Below are 24,866 nucleotides of genomic sequence, written 5' to 3'. Positions count from 1 at the left end.
GGCAGGTAGCTCCGTGGAAGACGGCCCTGGTTCAGAGGCAGATGTGACTGTTCTCGTGGCACGTGGTACCCACGCCAGCCACAGACAGGTAAAGCTTCCCATCTGGACACGCACAGATTTCGTAGAGTCCCTGCAAGCTGCTTGCGGGACCCTGAGTCCCCTGAGCCAACTTGGGTAAACACATGGTTTCAGCATCGAGCACAAGCTGCTTGGGAGAGAACGAGAGATGAAGTGGTCAAGGAGGGATGGACGCAACAGGCACGAAATTAAATGCTCAAATCGTTCCAAACAAATTCGCTGTTGCTCTGCAGAGAAAATGAAGTAGGCACCTGGCTTGACCGAAATCCTATTACAATTAATCTAATTCCTTACAAGCCTATTTCTAGTTTACATCCAGGCAAGGGATAAACAGTCCTTAGGAACTGGGGGGAAGTCATTTTTTTCTTTTACTCATTGTGCTAGGCGAGCTAGAAAAATGTATGATGCGACACTTTTATGCAGACCTTTCAGAATTGTTTGACCAAAATAATACAATTCTTTGCCTGATTCACGTTTACCTTGTGTTCCACTTTGACCTTCAGCTTCTCCTCCCTATTAGGATAAAGTATTGATACAAGCCACAGAAGTAGATTCGTCTTAGTCATTTTAACCTGTGATTGTTGGAATTTCTCCTGATTTTATTTTCCTGTGAGAGGCAATTAAATTCATCGTAATAGCTGTCAACCATTTCCCCAGCTTTTAAAAGATGATTTGAAACTCTACTGCCTTCTATGAAATGCAGGAAAGCAGTAGACACACAGACGACTAAAACAAGATGAAAGCCACTGGATTTTTTTGTTCCTATCGAGGTTTAGTTGACCTGAAATACAAACAAATGGCCATTTATTGAGATCTGGTGATCTGACAGCTTAAGGAAATAAGTGTGGCCACACAGAGCAGCCAAGCCTGGCCAGGGCGATCACTTAGCGGAAGGAATTAAACCATGTTTGGGAAGGTTCCATGTTATCCCTCGCCAACAAGGTCGGACCCCTCCTGTTGCACGTGGCTCTCATCCTGTATACTCCAAGCTCTTAATAAACTGGCGTTTGCGTCTGTGTCCCCTCTTGGGACGCTGACCTCTTCATGGAAGCGGCGGGTGACAGTACACATGCGTGATAGGCAGGCTTTGCCCTGGGGTCTGGGTCACTGTCAGAGGAGGAAGTCAAGTGGGTCTTATTTTTTTAGAGCAGAACCTATTTAGATTATTGTCTAATGCTTTGGGTTCTGCCCAGTTCTTTGCTTTTCCCTAACTTGTTGGCTTCTCCTCTCTCCTTTTTCCTGGTTAATTTTTTTCTAGTTATTTTTTTTTTCCTGTCCTTCCAGCAAACTCTGGTCACTGATGGTCCATATACTGCTTTGTTGTTCATCTTCATTTGCCTTTTTGGGAGAATATTTTCTGGGAGGCCAGATATCTCTTCACTTTGAACTAGCCCCCAGTAATAAGGGGTATCAACTTCAAGTACGGGTCGGGCTGAGTCGACACCCGATTCATGAAAATAAGTAGTATTATTTCAAAACTAAGACCACTATAGATTTTTTTCAAGGTAACACGTTTTCAGTACGTAGGGACGTTATGACTTAGTAATAAGATTCCAAAATTCCTGGCTTCCACTTTTGCATTTATCTGCTCCATGCATCGAAACTTTGTAAGTTACAACCTGCAGGGGCTTCGCAGGGGCTGCCCTTGAGGGTCCTGTGTACTCGGGAGCTGCCTTAACAACAGCTCCCTCTTACTATTAAATTAGTATCATTTCAAAGCTATCTTACCGCACTGGGGTCTCATAACCCTGTGACACTGTGATGTAAATACTAGTTCCCGTACTTGACCATTGAGGGGGTAGGCCCAGAGGGGCCTGTTAACGTCCCTGAATTCACACAGTAATTGGCAAACTGATCTCGCACTAGAAAGGTCAATAGTGGGGAGCCTGTACCCTGCTGCCCGTTATAGCCACAGTTCGTATCAGCGATGTTTTGTTTCTGGACCTGAGGTTCCGGGTTTTTTCTTCCTGTAGCTCTTACTTTTCATATTTAATTCTCGCTTACCCAGAACTTGGTGCGAGCGAGCACCCCTGGCAGTAACGGATGACGGTTGTCACAGGTAACTCCTAGTGACAGCCCTACTGAGGGAAGCTGGATCACCAGGAAGTGACGGTACTCATGTTCTCTGTAAGCTCTGAGAGTCTAGTACTTTTACAAAGCTGAAGATAACAAGAGACTTGACGGCACAAATGCCAGACAAAGCAGTCTGGATCCAACACAGAATTATTTTAACCTCTCTTGGCCCTTCTTTCAGTGCTAAATTGTCTTCTCCTTCCTTTCACATTTTCTGCGCTATGCCTTTCATGACGTTTCTTTACAAACTACCATAAATTTACTATGCCGATGCCTTAATGGACAAGCGTGTCATCAGTGCTCAGGGGACGTGAGGCTTGTACAACGGGAGGCCCACCCCGCCCCCATCTGTTGGACTCACTGTCCCATCACTGCTGTGAAGAACGATGTCCATCTGGGAAAGGGCCTCGATTTTCCCTGCAGCAGCTTGAATATGAACGCCTTTCGGGGCGTCCATGCTGAGACTCCGTGTCGGGGATTCTAGTCTGAAATGAGGGAGAGAAACCAGGAGAAAGAGCATAAAAAGCAGCCACCCCAGGAATCCCCCAACCAAGGGCTTAGCATAGAAAATATAATCAGTAAGGTATATGGTATTTTCGCTGATTCTTGAATGCTAACATAGGGCACGTTACTCATGGATAAATCCAGAAATAAAGTGCAGTAAAGAATTTTAACTTCCCGTCAATGGAGTACATGAAATTAGCATCCTCTGAAAATAGATGCAAACATTAGACAGTCCTAGCCCTGTGCAGTAGCTTTGACGTCGTGGTTAGCACTCTGGCACACCACAGCGGAAGAAAGTGCTATTGGTGAATATCTCTGGAAAACTATATTTTAGCCAAAATACAAACTTCTTCGGGAAAAAGAGAAATTTAAGGGCAACGCGTACATTTGCTAACACGTTCACAAAACAGGATGTAAATCTGGACTCTAGGTGTTGTTTGCTTTTTTTTTTTTTTCATTTAGGAAGATTACAGGGCAGATGCAAAGATTTCTTTTGGAAAAATACTGAATTAATGGAGTTGACAGGGTGGAGACTGGCCTCCGCTGGCGTTGTTTTTGTAAAACGTATCAGCATCTCCTTGTGATGTAGTCAAACACAGATACAGAACCAGGAACACAGGAGCACAAAAATTCTCTTATCTGCCTCCGCCTGGAAAAGACTGAGTTTCCACCAGATGGCACAACGTGATCACTGGGCAGGTCTTTCAGCTGTGCCAACCTGACTCAAGCAAAAGCTGAAAGGGCGACTTCCTTGAAATGTGCAAAGATCCACAAGAAGGAGAACACAAGGTGGAGGGGGGCAGGAGACAGAAAGGGTGACGTTTAAGAGGAGAGAAGGGCCTGGTAATGAATTTGCTGAACTGACTGAGTGATCGACTTTTACAGTTCTTTAAAATTGAAGTCGAGTTGATGTACAATGCCGTGTTATTTCTGCTGTACAGCAAAGTGACTCAGTTATACACACATATATTATTTTTAATATTCCTTTCCATTATGGTTTATCATAGGATATTGAATATAGTTCCCTGTGCTATACAGTAGGGCCTTGTTTTTATCCATTCTATTTTTATAAGTTTGCACCTGCTAATCTCAAACTCCCAATCCCCCCTCCCCCACCCCCCATCCCCCTTGGCAACCGCCAGTCTCTTCTCTATGTCTGTGAGGCTGTTTCTGTTTTGTAGATAAGTTCATTTGTGTCATAGTTTAGATTCCACATACAAGTGCTATCATATGGTTTTTGTCTTTCTTTGTCTGACTTCCTTCACTTAGTATGATAATCTCTAGTTGCATCCATGTTGCTGCAAATGGCATCATTTCATTCCTTTTTTATGGCTGAGTACTATTGATCGACTTCTAAATCAGGTGGATTGTTCCCTTTGATCAGCAAGTTTCTTGTCTACCACTATTTGTTATGGAAAACAAAGCTTCCTTATGTACATCTCAGTATGTAAGACCTGATCTGTTACACATTTTAAAATATTACTTTGAGTGCGAGGATACAGAGACATTCCTAGAATTTATCAGTCAAATTCTGTTGGGTTTAGGTGTTGGGGAAACACGCTGTATCTCCATGAGCCTGGTCTGCTGATCGCGGGCCCCTTCTGACTTTGCTAACTGCCTGCATTTCTCCAGCCAGAGAGAAAGGAAGGGGAGGGGAGGGAAGGCAGGGGAGGGAGGTGGATGGGTGAGCAACTGCACAGGTCGGGCCTGTTCCAGGGACCGTGGTGAGGGTGAGTCTGCTTCAAAGACCAGTTCTCAAACCGCAAACGACCTCAACAGGCCCTGTGACTAGCTGTTAACGGCATTATACTGCGATACTCCTGGGAGAGCTGTTAATGGCATTATACTGCGATCCTCCTGGGAGAGCAACCTTCGTCCCCCTTGCGTCATTTCTATCCTTGAAGATGAAACGTTTCAGTGGCGCACAGGTGTAGACACATTTTACCCAAACGGCTGAGATTAGAATGCTCTGAAGTGCACCTCTCTGTGAACGCATTCAACAGTGGCCGGATATCAAAGACCTCACGTTCATGTGGGAAAATAAGCAACAGCAGACAGAAAGGGTGAAAGGGAAAAGCTGCAAGAGTGTGTGTATGTGTGTGTTGTGTGTGTGTGTTGTGTGTTTGTATTGTGTATGTGTACATCTGTGTGTATGTATGTGTATGTGTGTATATGTATATGTGTACGTATGTGTACATGTGTGTATATATATGTATTGTGTATGTGTACGTGTGTGTGCGTATGTGTGTCTTTGTGTGGCTAGCCCTACCAGACACTGAAATATCTTTTAAAGTTTATTTAAGTAACAAAGTTCGTACTTGGACCTGAATAGACAGCTGAGCAGGATAGAGTAGAAACTGTAGAAACAGACCCAGATGCACAGGGAAATCTTATATATGATAAAGGTTACATTTCAAATTGTGGTGGCAGTTACATAATAATGCAATTGCTGGCACCTGGTTGGCCAGCTGGAAGAGAGAAAATTAGACCCAGATTCTTGTATCTGTACCTCATACAAGAATAAACTCCAAGTGGATCAGCGATCCAAATGTAAGAGAGAAAGCCATACAAGAAATGTGGCTGGCGAGTTTCTCTTCCTGTAGGGAAAGTCTTTTAATTGTGGCTTAAAATCCAGAAGTAATAAAAGAAATGATTAATAAATTTCAGTATATAAACATTAAAAATTAATAGAAATATAATAGGAAAAAGGCTCATATTCTGAATATGTATATATTTTAATCCCTACAAATCCATTTTGAAAAGTAATTAAAGAAGCAAAGAGATGAAGAGTCAATTCACAGAAGAAGCAACCTTAATAACAAAATAAAAATATGAAAGATGCTTAACCACACTAGTCATCAGGGAAACAAACAGTAAAATAACACAATATAACACACATCAGATGAAAACTATCATAAACTCTGACAGTGCCGAATATTGGTAAAAAGGTGAGGAAAGACCAACTCTTACTGCTCCTGAATTAGACATCATTGCAAGCACTCTGAGGTGTACGTTGGCCAAGTTTGGTAAAACTGAGTGTGTTCATCCCCGAAACCCACACATTCCAAAGCTTGGTAGAACAGAAAGCCAAGCAGTGCGCGTCATGGCTGTCCTAAAAGAATTTTGAAAAACGAGGCACCCATTACATATTTTAAGATAACATCTAAATGCTTTATCATACACTTAAGTATCTGCAAAAGATGTAATTTCTTCCATATTATAAACATTGTTTTTTTTTAAATGAATCTAAAAATCATGGAGATTTGATACCTGCCAACCTTCAGTTGACTCCTGTGTTCCTTCTGACATACCCTCATTGTTTGGGTTTTTGAGCACTTCTTACTTATTGGCTAGAAGATGCTCTAAATTCATCTACATTCCCAGTCCTAGAATTAGCCAAGGATTTCTCCAAAGAATCCTGATTCCTTTTGTTGGAGAATGGTATGAGAAACCAAGTTCTGGCTGCCACTGATTTTAATTACTCAATCTCTCATTCCTAGAACTTCTTTTTGTTATTTTCCAAATATTCTGTTTTCATCTTGTCTTTGCCTTACCTTTGTATTCAAGTTTTTTTTTTCTTTCTCTTTGAGCCTTTTATTCATACCTGTTTTAAAATCTCTTTGTTTTGCTCTACTACTTGGAGTTTCAGGGGTAACCTGAAGTGGCTGCTAATTCTTCCCCACGGTAGTTCAATTCCTTATTCATTTGCCTTTTTCTTCTTCTTTTAGTAAGCTCATCTTCAGCAAGATTTTTTTTTTCCATGAGTGTTTTTATGCCATTAATATCTTCAATGTAGTTTCTCTCTCTCTCTCTCTCTCTTTTTTTTTTTTTATCACTATTGGTTTATAGACTTGGTGCAATTTTTTTTTTTTTTTTTGCGGTACGCGGGCCTCTCACTGCTGTGGCCTCTCCCGTTGCGGAGCACAGGCTCTGGACGCGCAGGCTCAGCGGCCATGGCTCACGGGCCCAACCGCTCTACGGCACGTGGGATCTTCCCAGACCGGGGCACGAACCCGTGTCCCCTGCATCGGCAGGCACACTCTCAACCACTGCGCCACCAGCGAAGCCCTTGGTGCAGTTTTTAATGTTAATTTTCCAGCTTAGAGCTCCTGCACAATGAGGTAGTGTGGATTTAGTCCTCCTAATGCTTGCAACCCGTGATTTCTCCTGGGTAACTTTTTCAACCCATAGCCCAAGATAGCAACTTTCTTGCAGCATCCTTGGGCTAGTAGGTAAATTGAAATACCTGTTTCACAGAGGCCGAGATTTATGAGATATCTCAGTTTGGGCATTTCATATACACTAGGCTATACCTTAGAATCTCAGTCCCCATAAAATATTAAAGTCCCAGCTCCTGATCTCTATGGGATCCTGATTTCTCCCTGAGTACCCTTGACTTAGCTTCTACTGTGCTCTGACCATGAATTTCCTCTTTATTACTGGGACCTGGGAACTAGCTTTCCTTGGTTTCTAGTTGAGCAATATTTATAAACTCTTATTAAGCAAACCAATATTTACAAGTGTTTGAAACAGGAACAGATATTTCCATGTCTGCTCATTTTACTTAACTAATGAGGACACATATATATTACTGACTATGTGCTAGGCATTGTTTCCACAGATTTACAAATAATAACATATTTAATCACGTCACATCCCTATTGGGTTGCGGAGGCTTTGCAATTTCCCCTACCGTATCCACATCTACTGATTGCTTAAGTTTCAGTTCACGTGCCTCCTTGTCTGTGATTTCATCTCAGATCACCCTGAAGAATTCGTGCTCTCTTTCTTATGCTCTCACTGTAATTTGTACCTTCATCATAGCAAAGAATTATGTTGTTTTAACTTGTTGGCATGTTTCTTTTCTCAATAGACTTTAAACTCACTAAGGTCAGGGACCATGCCTTTTATCGCTGTAGAACCAACATCTATCATAGCCTCTGGCATATAAATACACTTAATACATTTTCACTAAATTAAAAAAAAAGATGGAATTATATCATGTGTGAATGAGAAGTAGCTTTAAAACAGTATGTCAGAGTTCACACTTTTTTTGAGGACGATTTTGCCGTAAGAAATGTAAATCTAGCTTAAATACAAGTTAATTATATTTTTGTCTTAACTAACATAATAATTGTTACCCTTTCATGACTACAATTTGAGCAAATACCAAAATCTGAATTGTGATATTTAAACGTGTATATTTCAGAGATCTTTTTATAAATGCATCACGATCTTAACCCAACAAAATCCACATTCAAAGTTTTCATGGGTCAGTTATGATATTCCAGGAATATCTTTTTACTTTACTCAGGCCAGCAACAGTAATGCTACTGGACAGAAATAAAAAGGGAAAGACAGTTTACGGCAAGAACTTACAGAAGAAAATACGACTCTCGTGTACTCAATCAGTGGAGCCTGGTAGTAAATCAAAGAATAAATCAGTGAAGGGTTCACTTGCATGGTAGAAAGAGGGAACAGAGTGTATATGGATGGGCTTTGGGGTCAGAGCTGAAGTTAAGTCATGAGTTGGTTACATGTTTTTCCTTTGTGCCTTAGAACACACTACTATCTAGAGCTCAGTGTTCTCTTTTATAAGATGGGGATCGAGTTGATACTTTTCAGGTCGAATTGATGAGTAAACGAGATAAATTATGTGACCGCACCTTTCCTGACCGTGGAAGGCATTCAGTACGTATTAGTTCACGTCTTCCATCCAAACCTCATTCCTTATTGTAAGCAATTCCTTACAATTTCGTTACATTCTCAATCACTTTTGTTGTAACATTTGGGTTATGTAATCCTCGCTTAGTATCATCCTTTAGAAAGCCAGAGAATAATACCCTTCTGCCATTTCTTTTTTAGTAAGGGACTGCTGTAGAAGCCAGCAGATTTATCTCCTAATGGGAAAATGTATGATGAATTGTTTAATTTTGAGACCTATAATTTTAAAATAGTGACATTTATTTCAAAGAGTGGCTTGGCATCTCTACAATTTACATTATTTTATAATTCTAAAATGGTTTTAATGGGATTATTTTTTAAAGATATTGAATCATTTTCCTCTCCTAGGAAAATAAAATGTTCTTTTCCCCTAACTATAATAGTTCTGTAATATTAATCTTATGGTCCTTTATCAAAATCAATGAAATTGTTATAATTTAATTGTCACAATGTATTTTTATGCTGCCAATGTTCTCTAAGTGGGTAAGATGAATTGAACTCTCATTTGCTTTTGATGAATATTTAATTAGACATTAAAATTAAGAGAAATGCTGAATTTCCTAACCCCAATTCCATTTTGTGTGACTATCTACTTGATAATAAAAATGATTATTTGTATTCCACTTTCAGTTTAGAAAAATATTTTTAACTTAATAGCTTATTAAATCTTTCCTAGAACACTCTGAGATGTGCATTACTAACAACTTTTTTTAAAGATTTTTTTTTGATGTGGACCATTTTTAAAGTCTTTTATTGAATTTGTTGCAATATTGCTTCTGTTTTATGTTTTGGTTTTTTGGCTATGAGAGATCCGTGGGGATCTTAGCTCCCTGACCAGGGATCAAACCCACACTCCCAGCATTGGAAGGCGAAGTCTTAACCACTGGACTGCCAGCGAAGTCCCTATCAACGTTTTATATATGAGAAAAAATAGCCTCAAAAGGTTAGTTTGGCCAAGGTCACCAGGCTTGTCTGTAAAGCTGGGATTCCTACTGTACATTATTCCCTATTATACATAATATGTTAACATGTTAATTGTCTCCTGAATATTTTTCAAGTTCAAATTCTAAGCGTGATTTTAAGTGACATTGTAGACTTTAAGACATTTGTTTTTAAAAATATTATTTGTTTTTGTTATAAAATACAAATATACTATTGGAATAAACAGTTACAGCAGCAAAGAACATTCAGTAGCCTAGTAATAAGGTGAAATACACACAGTCACACAGAGACTCTGTATAAAGAATAAACTTATATATGGAACTGGGTGATTTTATATATTCGGCTATGATGTAAAGATATACCAAAGGTTGAGGGTATTGTGCTAAGTGAAATAATCCAGTCACAGAAGGACAAATACTGTTTGATTCCACTTAAATGAGGTACCCAGAGTCCTCAAATTCATAGAGACAGAGACTCGGATGGTGGTTTGCGGGGGTTGCGGGGAAATGGGGAGTTAGCGTTTAACGGGCACAGAGTTTCAGTTTTGCAAAATGTAAAGAATGCTGGAGATGGAGGCGGGGGACGGCTGCAGAACAATAAACGTACCTTAGACTTTTGAACGGTACACTTGAAAGTGGTTAAGATGGTAAATTTTATATTATGTGCATTTTGCCACAATTGAGAAAAAGATATACAACTCCTTTGTGTATATGAATCCGTCAAGCTCTCGGTTTTATAACATTCTTGTCTCTACTAACAGTGCACATATTTAAAAAATGTAATGTAAACTGAGATTTTTAAGAATGCCTTTTGCAAATTTCAAGCCCATATAAGACACCGTCCTCTTTCACTAAAACGTGCAGTGTTTGCCTCAGCTGATGCTCTTCAGGGAAAAACGAAGGGTCTGTGGACCACATGAACCATAGCCCCATGCGTGGCATGTGACCTGAAGCGTGAGGACAAGTAGATATTCGTGGGGTCTCCAAGGGAAGGAGGGCACCCCAGTCAGGTGGGACAGCATGTGTGGAAGTGTGGAGTCCGGGCCCGGCAGTGGCTCAGTCTCAGGACGGGTGAGGCAGGAGGCCCCAGGGTGCCAACCTAGAGAGCCCCAAGGAGTCTAGGTCACGAGCCAAGTGCCCCAGTAGCATTCTGGACTTTACTCTGGCTGATGTGGAATCAATGAAACATTTCAATTAGCTGCATTTACACCCCCATGTTCATAGCAGCACTATTTCCAATAGCCAAGACATGGAAGCAACCTAAATGTCCATCAACAGAGGAACAGATAAAGACGATGTGGTACCTGTAGACAATGGAATATTACTCAGCCATAAAAAAGAATGAAATAATGCCATTTGCTGCTACTTGGATGGACACAGAGATTATCATACTAAGTGAAGTAAGTCAGAAAGAGAAAGACAAATACCATATAATATCACTTATATTTGGAATCTAAAATAGACACAAATGAACTTATCTACGAAACTGAAACAGACTCACAGACATAGAGAACAGACTTGTGGTTGCCAAGGGGCAGGTAGGGTGGGGGAGGGATGGATTAGGAGGTTGGGATTAGCAGATGCAAACTATTATATATAGAATGAATAGACAATAAGGTCCTACTGTAGAGCACAGGGAACCGTTTTCAATATCCTGTGATAAACCAAAATGGAAAAGAAAAAAAATTCTTTTAAAGTGCGTAAAGTATAAATATGTTCTGAACTGTACACTTAAAAATGGTTAAGATGATAAATTTTATACGTGTATTTTACCACAATTTTAAAAAATCGAAAAAAATAAATAAAATAGCTGCATTTAGCCAAGTCCCTCAGATTTTCTGGAGGCAGGAATAGCTATTGGAACAGTACAGGCTGCACTGGGGCAGGGGCAGGGCTAGTAAAGAGCTCAGAGACAAAAGGACGGCACATAGAGTAGGACTTCTAACCTCCTTTGGATTTTTGTAAGAAATGACTTGTTATGGGCGGAAGTTCATCAGAATAAAGACAACTAATGGAATAAGAAACAACCTGGTCATATCTGCTAACATGTTATTCTAGCACATAACCAGGTATCTTCTGTAAGAGAGTTTGTTTATATTTGAACAAAATTCTTACCTAAGGTCCTGGATTGGGTCCGGTTTTATGAGGGGCGTCTCCACTGAATGTTCAAAAAGAGCCCCTTCAGGCCCTAAACACAAACCAAAGATGAAGCTTTTACAAAAGTAAAATAAACAGCAGCCCACAAATCGAGCATTTATACTGCATATTACAGGACACGTAGGTTCTGATCGTTGCTGAATTCGTACAGATGTTTGAGTTGCAGGAAAAAAATAGGTATAACTGCTTTCCTGCTTTTCCAAGGATACCACGATTTCATTAGATGTCTATAAACAAAATATGATTTTTAAAGCAGTTACAAATACCCAGGCTTATTTTAAAACCAGAAAGCAATATTAGCCCTCAAATTGAAAGAAATTTCAGTTGAAAATTGCATTAAGTCCATATATTTTCAGTAATAGTAATTTGATTCATTCTCTAGATTTTACGTGTAAAAATTGTATCTTGTGTCATCTGTTTCTTAAGGCACATCAGGAAATTTATAGAAAAATCCAAATTTTGAATATTTAAAATTGACTTTCTAATTTGTACGAATGTTCCCAGTTGTCTGGTTAGTCTGAGAACCTAATTATGTGCAAGACATGGTGTGGGTATTGGGTTAGTGCAGAGATTCGAAGACATGGTGTGGGTGTTGGGTTAGTGCAGAGATTCGAAGACATGGTGTGGGTATTGGGTTAGTGCAGAGATTCGAAGACATGGTGTGGGTGTTGGGTTAGTGCAGAGATTCGAAGACATGGTGTGGGTGTTGGGTTAGTGCAGAGATTCAAAGACATGGTGTGGGTGTTGGGTTAGTGCAGAGATTCGAAGACATGGTGTGGGTGTTGGGTTAGTGCAGAGATTCGAAGGTGATATATCCTAACATGGTTAGTACTCAGAACCCTACAAGGCAGGTATGATTATTTTCCCATTTTACTGAAGAGGAAACTGAGGAACAGAAAGGTTAATTAACTTGCCTAGAGTTACACAGCTAAGTGGCCGGACTGTGATTTGACCTCAAAGCCCACACTTTCAACCTATGCACAGCAGGGTTATTCACAGGTAAGTGCTCATCATGATTTACCTAGGTCCTTCTGCCTGGCCTAGACCACACCCCTGTCTTGGGCTCCACCCGTCAGTACAAAATGAACTTTCAAAATTACAAACCAGGGCTTCCCTGGTGGCGCAGTGGTTGAGAGTCCGCCTGCCGATGCAGGGGACACGGGTTCGTGCCCCGCTCCGGGAAGATCCCACATGCCGCGGAGCGGCTGGGCCCGTGAGCCATGGCCACTGAGCCTGCGCGTCCGGAGCCTGTGCTCCGCAACGGGAGAGGCCACAACGGTGAGAGGCCTGCGTACCACAAAAAAAAAAAAAAAAAAGAGAAACTCAAGCAATTTAATATGAGGAGAATTTAGGCTGGAACGACAACTTAAGGGGCACAGACCCCCTGAGGCCATTAAGGTCCTCGTATGGAAGTTTGGAGAAGTCACTGCACAAGGAAGTGACCCTTGGAATTGATGGGACCATTCACCACCACTGAAAGGGGAAAGTCAGGAGAGAAGCAGAACTGGAGGAAAATACCGAATGAATCAGCCTGGAGACCTCCTGTGGGATCATGTATGTCCTTAGAGTTGAAGCCAGTTTTAATTTGTTCCTTTCAGCTGAAGGGCTGTTAACTGATGGAGCAGGTCATCAACTGTCCACAGAGCTGCATGACTGGGTCCAGAGCCGGATGTGTTGAGCGTGTGCTTGAAGGGTGTGGTCCTCTCTAAGCAGCTGCTAGAGATCCGTCTTCACATCTGTAAGGGACATGGACTCACCACCTTCACTTCTTCTTCAGTGGCTGAAACCTTACTTCCCAGGTCCTCTTTTGTGGGTGGCTTTGTGGGTGACTCCAGAATTTCTACGTCGTCACTTGTGACATATGTAATCCCGTTTAGCTAATCAGAGAAGGATGAAGGGATTGAACTGCCTTATTGCTAGATTGTGTCTTTCCCCTTAGTGATGAGACTGGATACTCTTACAGGGCCCTGTTTTCCTTCCTAAATGTTGGGGAGTGGACCCCGCCCAGCGAATCACTGCCAAGGAACCGAAGTACCCAACCGTGCATCATCTTCCAGGAGCCGGTTCTGGCAACGGGATAAAATAATTCTTTTGAAGATGACATTTTGATGCCGCTCCAATAACATGTTCTGTGACTGGGGTTAGTGAAAGAGACGTGCTGATTTCGGTCACTTGGTGACGATTCTACTTTTAGGGGGAAAAATGAGACTGCTGAAGACCGAGATCAATTTCAAACTGGGGTGGTGAAATTGTTTAATCTCCTCCATGAATTTGATTTAAAAATGATTTTTCAGTTTCCCCGTTGACTAGAGTATATATGGCAGCTGTTTAAGAATGGACGAGGGATTTCACGTTACTCTTTGAGTTCTTGAGACGAAGGCAACGGCAAGAAAGCACTTCTTGATGTGTGTTCAGATCAGGATGTACTGCAACTCAGGAATCTGGAGGGGCCACCTTAAAGAAAGACCACTGAGTCCCTCCCCTTACACCCCATGCTCAGGCCAAGTGGCCAGAGGGAAGAGTGTATAGCCAAGCATTGAATTCTCTTTCTCTGCCCCCAGAGTGACCTGGTTCTCTGTCGCTTCTCACTCCTCTTTCCTTGGCTGTCAACTGCTGCTGCTTTTGCTGATCCAGGAAACTCCAAAGGCTACTTGAAATCAATCCATTTAACACAGAGATCAAACTTTTATAGTACGTAGTGGAGAAAAGCTTGAATGGGAATTTACTTGGAAAAATTAACGTTTATAAAAATATTCTTCTCGTATTTTATATATTTAACGAAACTTAACCATCATTGTAGCAACTAGGGAGTCGTATGACATAAAGAATAAATCAAGTTTTGTTTTTTGGTGCAATTTTCCCAACACAGTTGGAATTATATGATGGCTGTGGTAGTTTTCTGTTTCTGTGTAAAGCCTTTGGGTTACACCAATTGGAAAGAGATAAAAGGAAACAATATGGTGGGGAAAAAAAAGTGGGTAAAGATTTGTGAGGAAGATTTCATTCTTCTAAGAGAGTGTCAAAGAATTTCAAAAGAAATGCCATGAAGAAAAGTCAACAGATTCAAACGACAGTACTTTTTCTTATCGGCCTGAAATATTCCACAGTAAACTTCCCAAAACTGCAATTTGCTTTTGCAGAAGTGCCCTCCACGTGATACTGTTTTTCTTAAGAGTTACTACAGATGAATGGATACAGAAGATGTGGTATATACACAATGGAATATTATTCAACCAGAAAAAGAAGGAAATCCTGCCCTTTGCAACAACATGGATGGACCTCGAGGGAATTATGCTCAGTGAAAAAAGTCAGAGAAAGATAAGTACTATATGATCTCACTGATACGTAGAATCTAAAAAACAAACAACAACAAAACAAAAACTGAACTCACAGACATAGAGGACAGACTGATGGTTGCCAAGAAGTGAGTGTTGGGAGGTGGACAAAATGGGTGGAGGTGGTCAAAGGTACAAACTTCCAGTTATAAGACAAATAAGTCGCGGGGATGTGATATACACCATGGCGACTACAGGTACCACGTATTGTGTATTTGCAAGTTGCTAAGAAAGTAGATCTTAAAAGTTCTCGTCACAAGAAAAAAGTGTTAAGTATGTGTGGTGATGGACGTTAATTAGACTTATTGTGGGGATCGTTTCACAATATATACAAATATTGAATCCTTATGTTGTACACCTGGAACTAATGTTGTTTGTCAATTATTCCTTAATTAAAAATAAAGAGCTACTACATACCAGTTACTCGAAGTTTATCTGTACCAACCACAACTGCCTTTTCATCAACAGTAAACAGGGGCTTGCTGTCCTTGGAGCTGATCTGAAACTGCTGACTCTGGACCTCTACCATTTTGGGACCTAAAGAATGAATTAAAACATTTTATCATAAAGTGTGTAGTCTCTGCAGTGTTAAAAGCTCTACTTTTACACATGCCACGGCACCCAGTAGTACCAAATCACTAAACAGTTAAGATTTGTTACCAGTAATTTTTTTGATTCTGTGATTAAATTTTAAGTCCTAAATCTATTATATTATTAAAATTAATGTAGGTCACATGTACGTTGATCTATATCAAATATATATATGAATGAATTATATAAAAATTAATTTTTTCAGGTTTTTAAAACTTGCCAAAAATAATATGATTCTTCTACGCAGATTACTGAAATGGGTATTCTTTTGAGTATTAACCAACTGAGGATTTTATATTCTGAAATGTGAGATTTGTGAAAGATCATCTTATGAATGGCTTCCTTCAATGGCCGAAGTTAACGCAGACAATGAATGAGTCACACTCAGATTCTTGCCTCTGCCCTAATCCTCACCTCCTACTCCATGGAGCAAACAGACATCACCATGGAAACACACCCTCAAGTTTCTGCCCTTCACCTTCATCTCAGCCATTTCTGTCTTCTCCAGCCCTTCTTTCTATTTCAGGGACAGGGCATCCCTTTCTCCTCCAAGCTTACTCCTTTCACATGAACTTTTTCTGTTTGTTTGTTCGTTTTTGCAGTACAGCAGGTTCTTACCAGTTATCTACCTTATACATATTAGTGTATATACGCCAATCCCAATCTCCGACCCACTGGCTTTTAAATTAAGACTGTGCTCAGCAGATGTTTAATGTGTGCTTCTGTGTGCCAGGCACGGGGGACGCTGTACCTTCAGCGTGTGAGATCTTGTTCAATGTCTCTCATTGGTACAGTTGAGTATCCATCATTTTATGTTTTCTGATTTCTCTGTCCTTCTAACCTTAGCCGCATAATGGATTCATCTCTCTAGAACATAGCGTTCAGCATTTGCTTAAGGAACTACAAGTGTTCCTTCATTCTTTTGTTAGTTCTATTTTCTTATCTAGAAAAGTAAGTTTATTGTGAAGTGGATACTTGTAGATTTCGTGTATGTGTCCCTGTGTCCCTCACAGTACTCATTCAAGTTGATTGGTACCTGCTAGAAATTAAATAGGAGCTTTTCAACTAATACAGTAATCAGTTTTGGATCTTGTCAGCAACATATTCTTATGTTTTTTCACTAATTTGTACCTCAGAACCCTCCAAAGATTCTTCATTTAAATGTGCATGTGTTCACATGTTACAAAGCGGAACACAGTTTTTTCTCTCTGTTTTATCTCCTTTCTCTTAAGGAAGGCTTTGTGATAGTTGCCTGTATTTTTGCTCTCCTGAGCTTTCACCCAAACTCAGATACCCTGTGATTCGGTGTCACTATTTACCTCTTCTGGGTCACTGATATGTCTTACATATTTCTCACACAAACACTGATTTGCATTAAGTGATGAATTTGAAGTTATTTGAGTTTAGCATCAAGAGGAAAAAGCTGGAGTAATTTATCCAATAGGAGTTCCCTGTTTAGCTCATTGGAGGTTCATATAACAATTCGAGGAGAATTTATCAAGTGAAAGTGGTTAAACTAAATGACATTTTTTCTGTAACCATTGTTTCATATACATTGATGAAATATTCAACAAATGAGTTTAGTTGCATAATTTTCATGAGTAACAAAGCTACATAAATCCTCAGATCAAAGAAAATTCAGGAAAGTGAGTCTCCTCCATTCAGCAGAAATTTATTGTATGCTTTTATGTTCAAGGTTTCGTGCTAAGAATTGAGGCTACATAAAAGAGGAGATGCAGTTCACACCTTATAGGATTTCACAGTCCACTGAAGAAAAAAGCATATAAATCTAGTCCCAGGGCAATTTGATAAGTGCCGTGATACAACCATGGACAGTGTCCAGTGAGAACCCTGACAAGGAATTCCTGTCCCTCCTGGGGGGTCAGGGATGACACCTCAGGGAAGGGGATGTCTGGGCTGACCTGGAAGAGTTCACGTTTCCCTGATGAAGGGAGAATGCGAGATTCCAGGTAGAGGGGGCTACTCAAACAAACGCACAGAGGTGGATAAAATTCCATCTTCACTTTATAAAAAATATAGACATAGAATGTTCAGTTTAAATATGTTTTCCACTTCAAAAGAAACTGTGCTCCAAGTGATAACAAGCCCACCACAGGAATAATCATCTCTTAAAGTAAGTGAGTTTATAATTAGATCTTTTAACTTTCATTAATATTCTACTAGTCTTTATAACCTTGCTGGACATGCATTAGAGCTGAGTGCAGTGGAGTTCTTTAAGAAATAAAACTCAGGGCTTCTCTGGTGGCGCAGTGGTTGGGAACTCGCCTGCCAGTGCAGGGGACACGGGTTCGAGCCCTGGTCTGGGAGGATCCCACATGCCGCAGAGCAACTAAGCCCGCAAGCCACAACTACTAAAGCCTGCGCGCCTAGAGCCTGCGCTCCGCAGCAAGAGAGGCCATCGCCATGAGAAGCCCGTGCACCGCAACAAAGACCCAATGCAGCCAAAAATAAATAAATTAATTTTAAAAAAGAAGAAATAAAACTCAAATACTTTCTTTGTGATTAAAAAAGGAGCTATCTGGTAAAATCACAATTTTAATTAAAGGCTTTGGTACAAATAACGAGGGAAATCAATAAAGGAATTAGGGCTTCCCTGGTGGCGCAGTGGTTGAGAGTCCGCCTGCCAATGTGGGGGACACGGGTTCGTGCCCCGGTCTGGGAAGATCCCACATGCCGCGGAGCGGCTGGGCCCGTGGGCCATGGCCGCTGGGCTTGCGTGTCCGGAGCCTGTGCTCTGCGACGGGAGGGGCTGCAGCGGTGAGAGGCCCGCGTACGGCAAAAACAAACAAACAAACAACAACAACAAAAAAAACAAATGTCACAGAGTCCTTTGAGAAAAGGAAAGATTTATTCTGCTGCTGCAAATATCGTATCAGAGAAAATACTGGACTGGAAGTATAAAGCTGTGGTTAAGTTCATTCTACTAATGTTTTGGTATCATCTTGTATTACTAGGTTCAACTTTATAAGCCTGGAGTCAGCGACTCTTATCTGTATAGCTTGACTCTATTCTTCAGGCTAGTCTGTTACATCCAAGCACAGGAGTTCATGGACCTATAACAGCCAGGAAGGGGCTCCAGTGCTGTTCACAGCAATTGCCTTGGATGAACCCACTGTTTCTTAAAAATTTATTTACTGAAGTATAGTTGATTCACGATGTTGTGTTAACTTCTGCTGCATAGCAAAGTGATTCAGTTACAAATAAATACTTTTCATATTCTTTTCCATTACGGTTTATCACAGGATATTGAGTATAGTTCCCTGCGTTATATAGTAGGACTTGTTCATCCATCCTATATATACTAGTTTGCATCTGCTAATCCCAAATTCCCAATCCAGCCCTCCCCCACCCCCTCGGCAACTGCAGTCTGTTCTCTATGCCTGTGAGTCTGTTTCTGTTTCACAGATAAGTTCATTTGTGTCATATCTTAGATCCCACATATAAGTGATATCATATATTTGTCTTTCTCTGTCTGGCTTACTTCACTTAGTATGATAATCTCTAGCTCCATCCATGTTGCTGCAAATGGCGTTATTTCCTTCTTTTTCATGACTGAGTAGTATTCCACTGTATATATATATACAATGTGTGTGTGTGTGTGTGTGTGTGTGTACACGACATCTTCTTTATTCATCCATCTGTCTATAGACACAGGTTGTTTCTATGTTTTGACTATTGTGAACAGTGATGCTAACCCCTTGATTTTTACTCCTGACTTTCTTTGTTGAATTTCTCTTTTCTGTTTTACCTGAGAGATTTTGAGTTTGTTTCCCACTCATGACCCCAAGTTCCTCACAGCTGTGGCTCAGACTTATACTTGAACCCTTGTCCACTCTGGAGCACCCTGGACAGGCCATCTTCCCCCACCCCATCTCCTAGAACTCTCTCCCACACTTAAGCTGGCTTTCCAGTCCATCCCTTCCTACACAGCCTTTTATTCATTCCTTCATTCATTCATTCAACGAGTATTTATTGAAAACCTCCTAAATATATGAGTGGCCTGAATTAAGAACTGTGTCATTGACTGAATGGAAAAACCTAACTCCGATTTTTGAGTATTACATAATCAAATTATTGTGTGTGTGTGTATATATATATATAATATGCAACAATATTATTGTATGTTGTATTTACAATAAATATATTTATAATATAATTTTATAATTATATTTACAATTATATATGTATTTCTTGGACTATTATGTAGCCATTAAAATAATGCCATTGAAATGGAAGAAATTAAAAAAACAAAAAGAGAGTACTATGTAGACTTCTATGCAAATAAATTTGAAAACCTCGATGAAACAGAAAATTTCAGGGAAATAGGAATTGCCAAAATTGACCCCATTCAGCTAAAAAGTCTTATTTTGAAGCTAACCAGAACTGGTTTCTATTAGTCGAAGTCAAAAGAACATTAACTGTAGTAACCAGAGCTGCATTTATAACTAGTAAGATTCCACTGTCGTTCACAATTTGTTGTCTGCTAGTTCCAAGATTTGAAATGCTAGCTGTTGATGCTTGCTTTCCTATGTTTGATTCCTTTTGGAATTTAAGACTTTTGGCTTTGATTGTACTGGTTGCCGATTTTTTCAGTGGTCTTAGTAATAAACAATTATTCATTTAATTAAATGGGATTCCTTTGTCTAGTTCATATAAATCACACTTTAATATCCAGATTGGCTAAATTTAACTTCTCCCAGGAAACGTGAGGCTGGAATGAGTGTGATTGTGGGAAGTCATTTACTGAAAATCGTCCTGGATTTGGTGAGCTGAATATTTCCGAGTTCAGGATTCCAACCAAAGGTTTAATAGAAATCACTTATTTTAACTCTACCTCAGGTATGAAACACTGAGGTTAAGACTCAAAATTTGAGGTTAACAGTTTAAAGTAGTTCTGATGGGAAACTTTTTTTTAAAAGTGAATTCCTTGGTGACAAAAACAACACCGTATTTGCAGCAACTAGGACAGTTCCCGGTGTGCCATGATTTAATGAAATCTGAGTAGAGAGGGAGGGTGGTGGAAACACCCCTGTTGGAGAAGCAAGTCCTAAGGTGACTCCTGGTTTGGCTTCTCTACTAACTAGCTGTGTGTTTTTGAGAAAATTAGCTTTTCAGTGCTTCCATTATTTCATCCACGAAAGTGGAGACAGATTTATGTTATCTTTAACTCCTCTATATATGAAAATCCACACTTAGCAAAAAATTAAATGTGAAAATGAGTATTTGTGTTAAATCATTTTCAGAAGAATATAAAATGAATCTTTTACTTTTGGAACTCCTAAAAAATAATTACACACTCTAAATGTTATTAATTACTTGACAGCATATAGAAAGTAGCACATAGGCATTCAATAAATGTTTGTTGAATGAATGACAAAAGATGGGTAAAAATCCCTCAAACATTTTTTTTTTTTTTTTTTTTTGTGGTACACAGGCCTCTCACGGCTGTGGCCTCTCCCGTTGCGGAGCACAGGCTCCGGACACGCAGGTTTAGCGGCCACGGCTCACGGGCCCAGCCGCTCCGCAGCATGTGTGATCCTCCCGGACCGGGGCACGAACCCGTGTCCCCTGCATCGGCAGGCGGACTCTCAACCACTGCGCCACCAGGGAAGCCCTCCCTCAAACATTTAAAAGCTATAGTCAGTTAAAAATTTTTAAGAAATTTAAGAAATGGTAGACACAATTCATAATACAACATAATTTATAAAGAAATATGATTTGGTTTAGACAAGTATCATGAACATGTATGCTGTGTAAGCTCAGGTTCACCCCTAGATTTATTGAGAATTTCACTGGACTTGGTGATGAAACAAGCTTCTAAGCAAAAGAGAAATACAATTTATCATTTAGAAAAAGTTATAAAGATTGAATCAGAACACAGACTATGGGACTCATGTATTACTGTAATAAAGAGGAATCACGAAGTTAAGATACGGCTGTACCTTCCAATGGAACATTATTGTTCTGTAACAACAGCCATTAAAAAAGGGGGACACGGAAGGTTACCTGCCTGTGTTGGTAGTACACTTGTCATCTATTTCCCCATAATCTGGAGAGCCATCCAATTTCTTAGATTTAGCAAATCTATAAAGTGTTGATGGTGTAGAGAAGGTATATTCCTTTCACCAGCTGTTTGCTCTTTTGTTATTTCTTCCATCGATACTCTTTCTTTCTAATCCTTTTGCTCTCTGCGCACAATTCCAAAGGACCTCTCTCCCACGTGACCATATTCTTTGGTCTTAGCTGATCGGATGGGTGTACATGGCTCAGCCAAGGGCAGTTGCTTGAACAGAGTAATTGGGCCAATTAGAGTACTTTGCTGTGAATTGAGAATTCATGACATTGAAGACCAAGTTGGCTGGTGTTGAGAACTATAGCCAATCGGATGAAGAACCAGAGAGTCCTGTAGAGTTAGAACTGGTGCAACCATGATACCAAGTGAAAATCATGGACAGAGATTCATGGAAAGGAGGGGAACATGGCAGAGAGAAGGAGAAAGGGAGGGGGAGAGAGGGAGAGAGAGGATGAATACTTTGATTCTCCGGCCCTGGTCTTTCTTTCCTTGAGGGCAGCTACTTTGTTTCCCTTCCTCAGTCTCTGTGAGATTATTTTGTATCCTGCCAACAATCATTGTTTCTTGTACTACCTTAAATGGTCCTCTTATTTCTTGGAACCAAAATAACTTCACTTGAAATACTTCAGACTGTCCTCCCACCACCTGAACTAGTCTCCGTGGTCCACACAGCATGATGTTTAGAAAGCTCATACTTTGATTGCTCATAAATAACTTTGAATTCTCTAGAAGAAAAAAAAACCAAATGGATCCATTCAGCACAACTGTTCATGGACCACACACATGCAAAGCACTGTTGTGAAGCTGGACTCACCCACTTTTAACCTGCCTGTAACTTCTCCTTCTGGGTTGCGTGCATTTACAGTCACATTCTGTGTGGACTGCAGAAGCAGAGATGAGTCCTAAAAACAGATTTACAATGTTAGCCAAATATAGACTATTTAGAATGACTATACCTTTGAATTTGTATATAAATTGAGGATTTATACAAAATAATTTCCCCAATGTCACAGATCCTGTGAACCTATAAATTTGTGGCTAAAACTATTTTTTAAACTTGGATTATATTGTGTGAAGGGGGTAAATGCATTATTTCTTTTCCCCCCCACAAAATATAATAACCTCCTGGGTTTACAGAGCCTGTGTGCACTGGTTACAATGGACCAAGTTCGTTCTCAAGGTGAAGATCTGAAACAGTGAAGTTTTAATCAGTGTTTTGTCTTTTCCAAGGAATTAAAATTTCATTTCTCATAATTTATGTCCAGGACATGATATATTTTTAAAAGGTAAATCAGAGAGTGGTTAGCTCTTCTATAAATAAATACCATATTACTTATTTTCAAAACGCAAAAGGCTTCTCACAATTTCAAAAGAGCTTTTAAAATCTGTTGGATGCCTACGTTTTTAGAGCAATTTGTTGGAAGATACAGTGGCTTTATGAGCACGTAAGTGGGGTCATAGTCTGAGCGGAGGCTTTGTCTCACAGAAGATTGCTGGCTCTTCTATAACAGTTTTCTTCAAAAGGAATGCAGTAATTTGGCTACTGGATTCAGGTGGGTTTATGCCACTCAGCGGGAACCAAATATCTTCCAAAGTTGTGGGGTATAATATGATTTTTCAGAAGGAAAGAAGTTTTAGGAGTGCTTTGAAACTCTAGCAGGTCAGAAATTCTCCAACTTGCTTTGTGGAAGCAGATGGATTTACCATTGTCTCACCTTTTATCCAATGGCGTGACCTTACTACTTGTTTTTGCTGTGTTTTGAAATAACCAGCACGATAATAAGAGCTAATAATTCACCAACGATTTTTACCATCCAGCCTCTCCTTTTATCTCCACATTTTGAAGGAGGTAGCATTACTCCTCACATAACAAATGAGGAAATTGAACTCAAAGAGATTAAATGGCAGCTCTCCCAAAGTAACAGCTAGCAAGTGACAGTTCCATGACGGAACCGTCTTCAGGAGCCAACTTCCAGGCTCTTTTTTTTTTTTTTTTTTTTTTTTTTATCATTTTCCCTGAAAGGGAGGACATGGCCCAGGTCAGAGCTGTGAGGCCCACTCCCGGGCCTGGACAAAGTAAGTTGTCCCAGGAACCACTCTGGTCGTCTGATCCAATGGATACTCTCCAACACTATTCTTTTTCTGGCTTCCACCGCAGGGGCTGCAAAGGCTAAATGCTTTCTCAGCCTGTCCTGCAGGGAGGGAGACCCAAGTGATACAATTCTGGTCAATGAGATGTAAGCAGAAATCCGCTGGGGCGGGGCTGGGGGTTTCCAGGCAAGGTTTTGGGTGTGACCATGGCGGTCACTCGCTAGGGCCCACCCAAGGCACGTGGCCAGGGAAACATGCAGTGTCGACGCATGCACACCTTTCATCAGAAAAGCAAACTTTCTGTGTTTCACCATTATTTATTTCTCATGAAACAGAAATTATTTAAATGCGTCCTCATTTGCTTACCACTCTGGAGTGTATTTCTTTGGCATAAAGTGGGAATAAAAACTCCGAATCCCCCTCCAGGCGAAGTCCATCTTCTGTAACGTGCAGGTGGCCCATCCCTGTCTGTTCAAAAGAGATTTGTTATTGCTTTCTTCTTCACTTCTTTTAGTATCAACTTAAATCATGTATGCATTTTCATAGATTTCCTATCGGCACTTTACTGTATTTCTCTTAAACACTTTATTTAAAACTTTAGTTGTTTTTATTCAATATTCAGTATTTTATTACGTCTTGTGTAAATACAAAGGATTGTTTAGGAAATGCATATAAGATTTAAATAATCACTTTATAACAAACATGCAAGAGCCCACCAACATGTCAGAAAAAAAAACCTTACCATTACTATTTAAAATTTTTTAAAAATTAAGATGCAATAACATGGACTCTTAAGGCTTCTAGCTCTATGAGTTTTAACATACATACAGATTCGGGCAGCCGCCAACACAACCAGGATACAGCACTGCAATGAAAACCAACACGCTACAGTTCGCAGTGAAATTATTTTAAAAAGGTAAAAAAGAAAAGTGAATGTTATATTATTTTTTGCTACTGAAAATTCTGATCCAGACAGGAAACCAACGTTAACTGCATGAAAGGAAGCTTCTGTTGACACAATGTGGACGGAGTGACCGCACAAACAAAACAAGAACCTGTTTATCGGGAAAAGAAAATACTTACCGGGGAAAACCACATCACTTTAAGAATCCAAATTGTAAGAGCAAGATTCACAAGGAGGATGATGAGCAAAAGAAGAACAAATAAGTAGAGGCAACGCTTTCTCCAGCCGTAGATGCCGATTTTGTAGACAGACTGGTTCTCTGGCCGCTCTATGTGGGTGCCTTCCGTGGTCGTGATGTATTGTTCACGTACCAT

General features: G+C 40.2%; 1 protein-coding gene across 1 annotated transcript; it reads right to left on the bottom strand.

Annotated features, from left to right (window-relative positions):
* Positions 1-31: 31 nt before the first annotated feature.
* On the bottom strand, positions 32-24,866 carry SGCG (sarcoglycan gamma). The gene is made up of 7 exons (XM_065896018.1): positions 24,672-24,866; positions 23,955-24,056; positions 22,312-22,399; positions 15,230-15,349; positions 11,436-11,508; positions 2,513-2,636; positions 32-205 (listed from the first exon to the last, which is right to left on the bottom strand). The coding sequence occupies exons 1-7, from the start codon at positions 24,864-24,866 to the stop codon at positions 32-34; spliced, it is 876 nt and encodes a 291-aa protein (XP_065752090.1).

The sequence above is a fragment of the Phocoena phocoena genome, chromosome 18 (genome assembly GCF_963924675.1).
Source record: "Phocoena phocoena chromosome 18, mPhoPho1.1, whole genome shotgun sequence".
Lineage (NCBI taxonomy): Eukaryota > Metazoa > Chordata > Mammalia > Artiodactyla > Phocoenidae > Phocoena > Phocoena phocoena.
The sequence above is the reverse complement of the archived record's forward strand: the minus strand, read 5'-3'. Positions and strand labels throughout refer to the sequence as shown.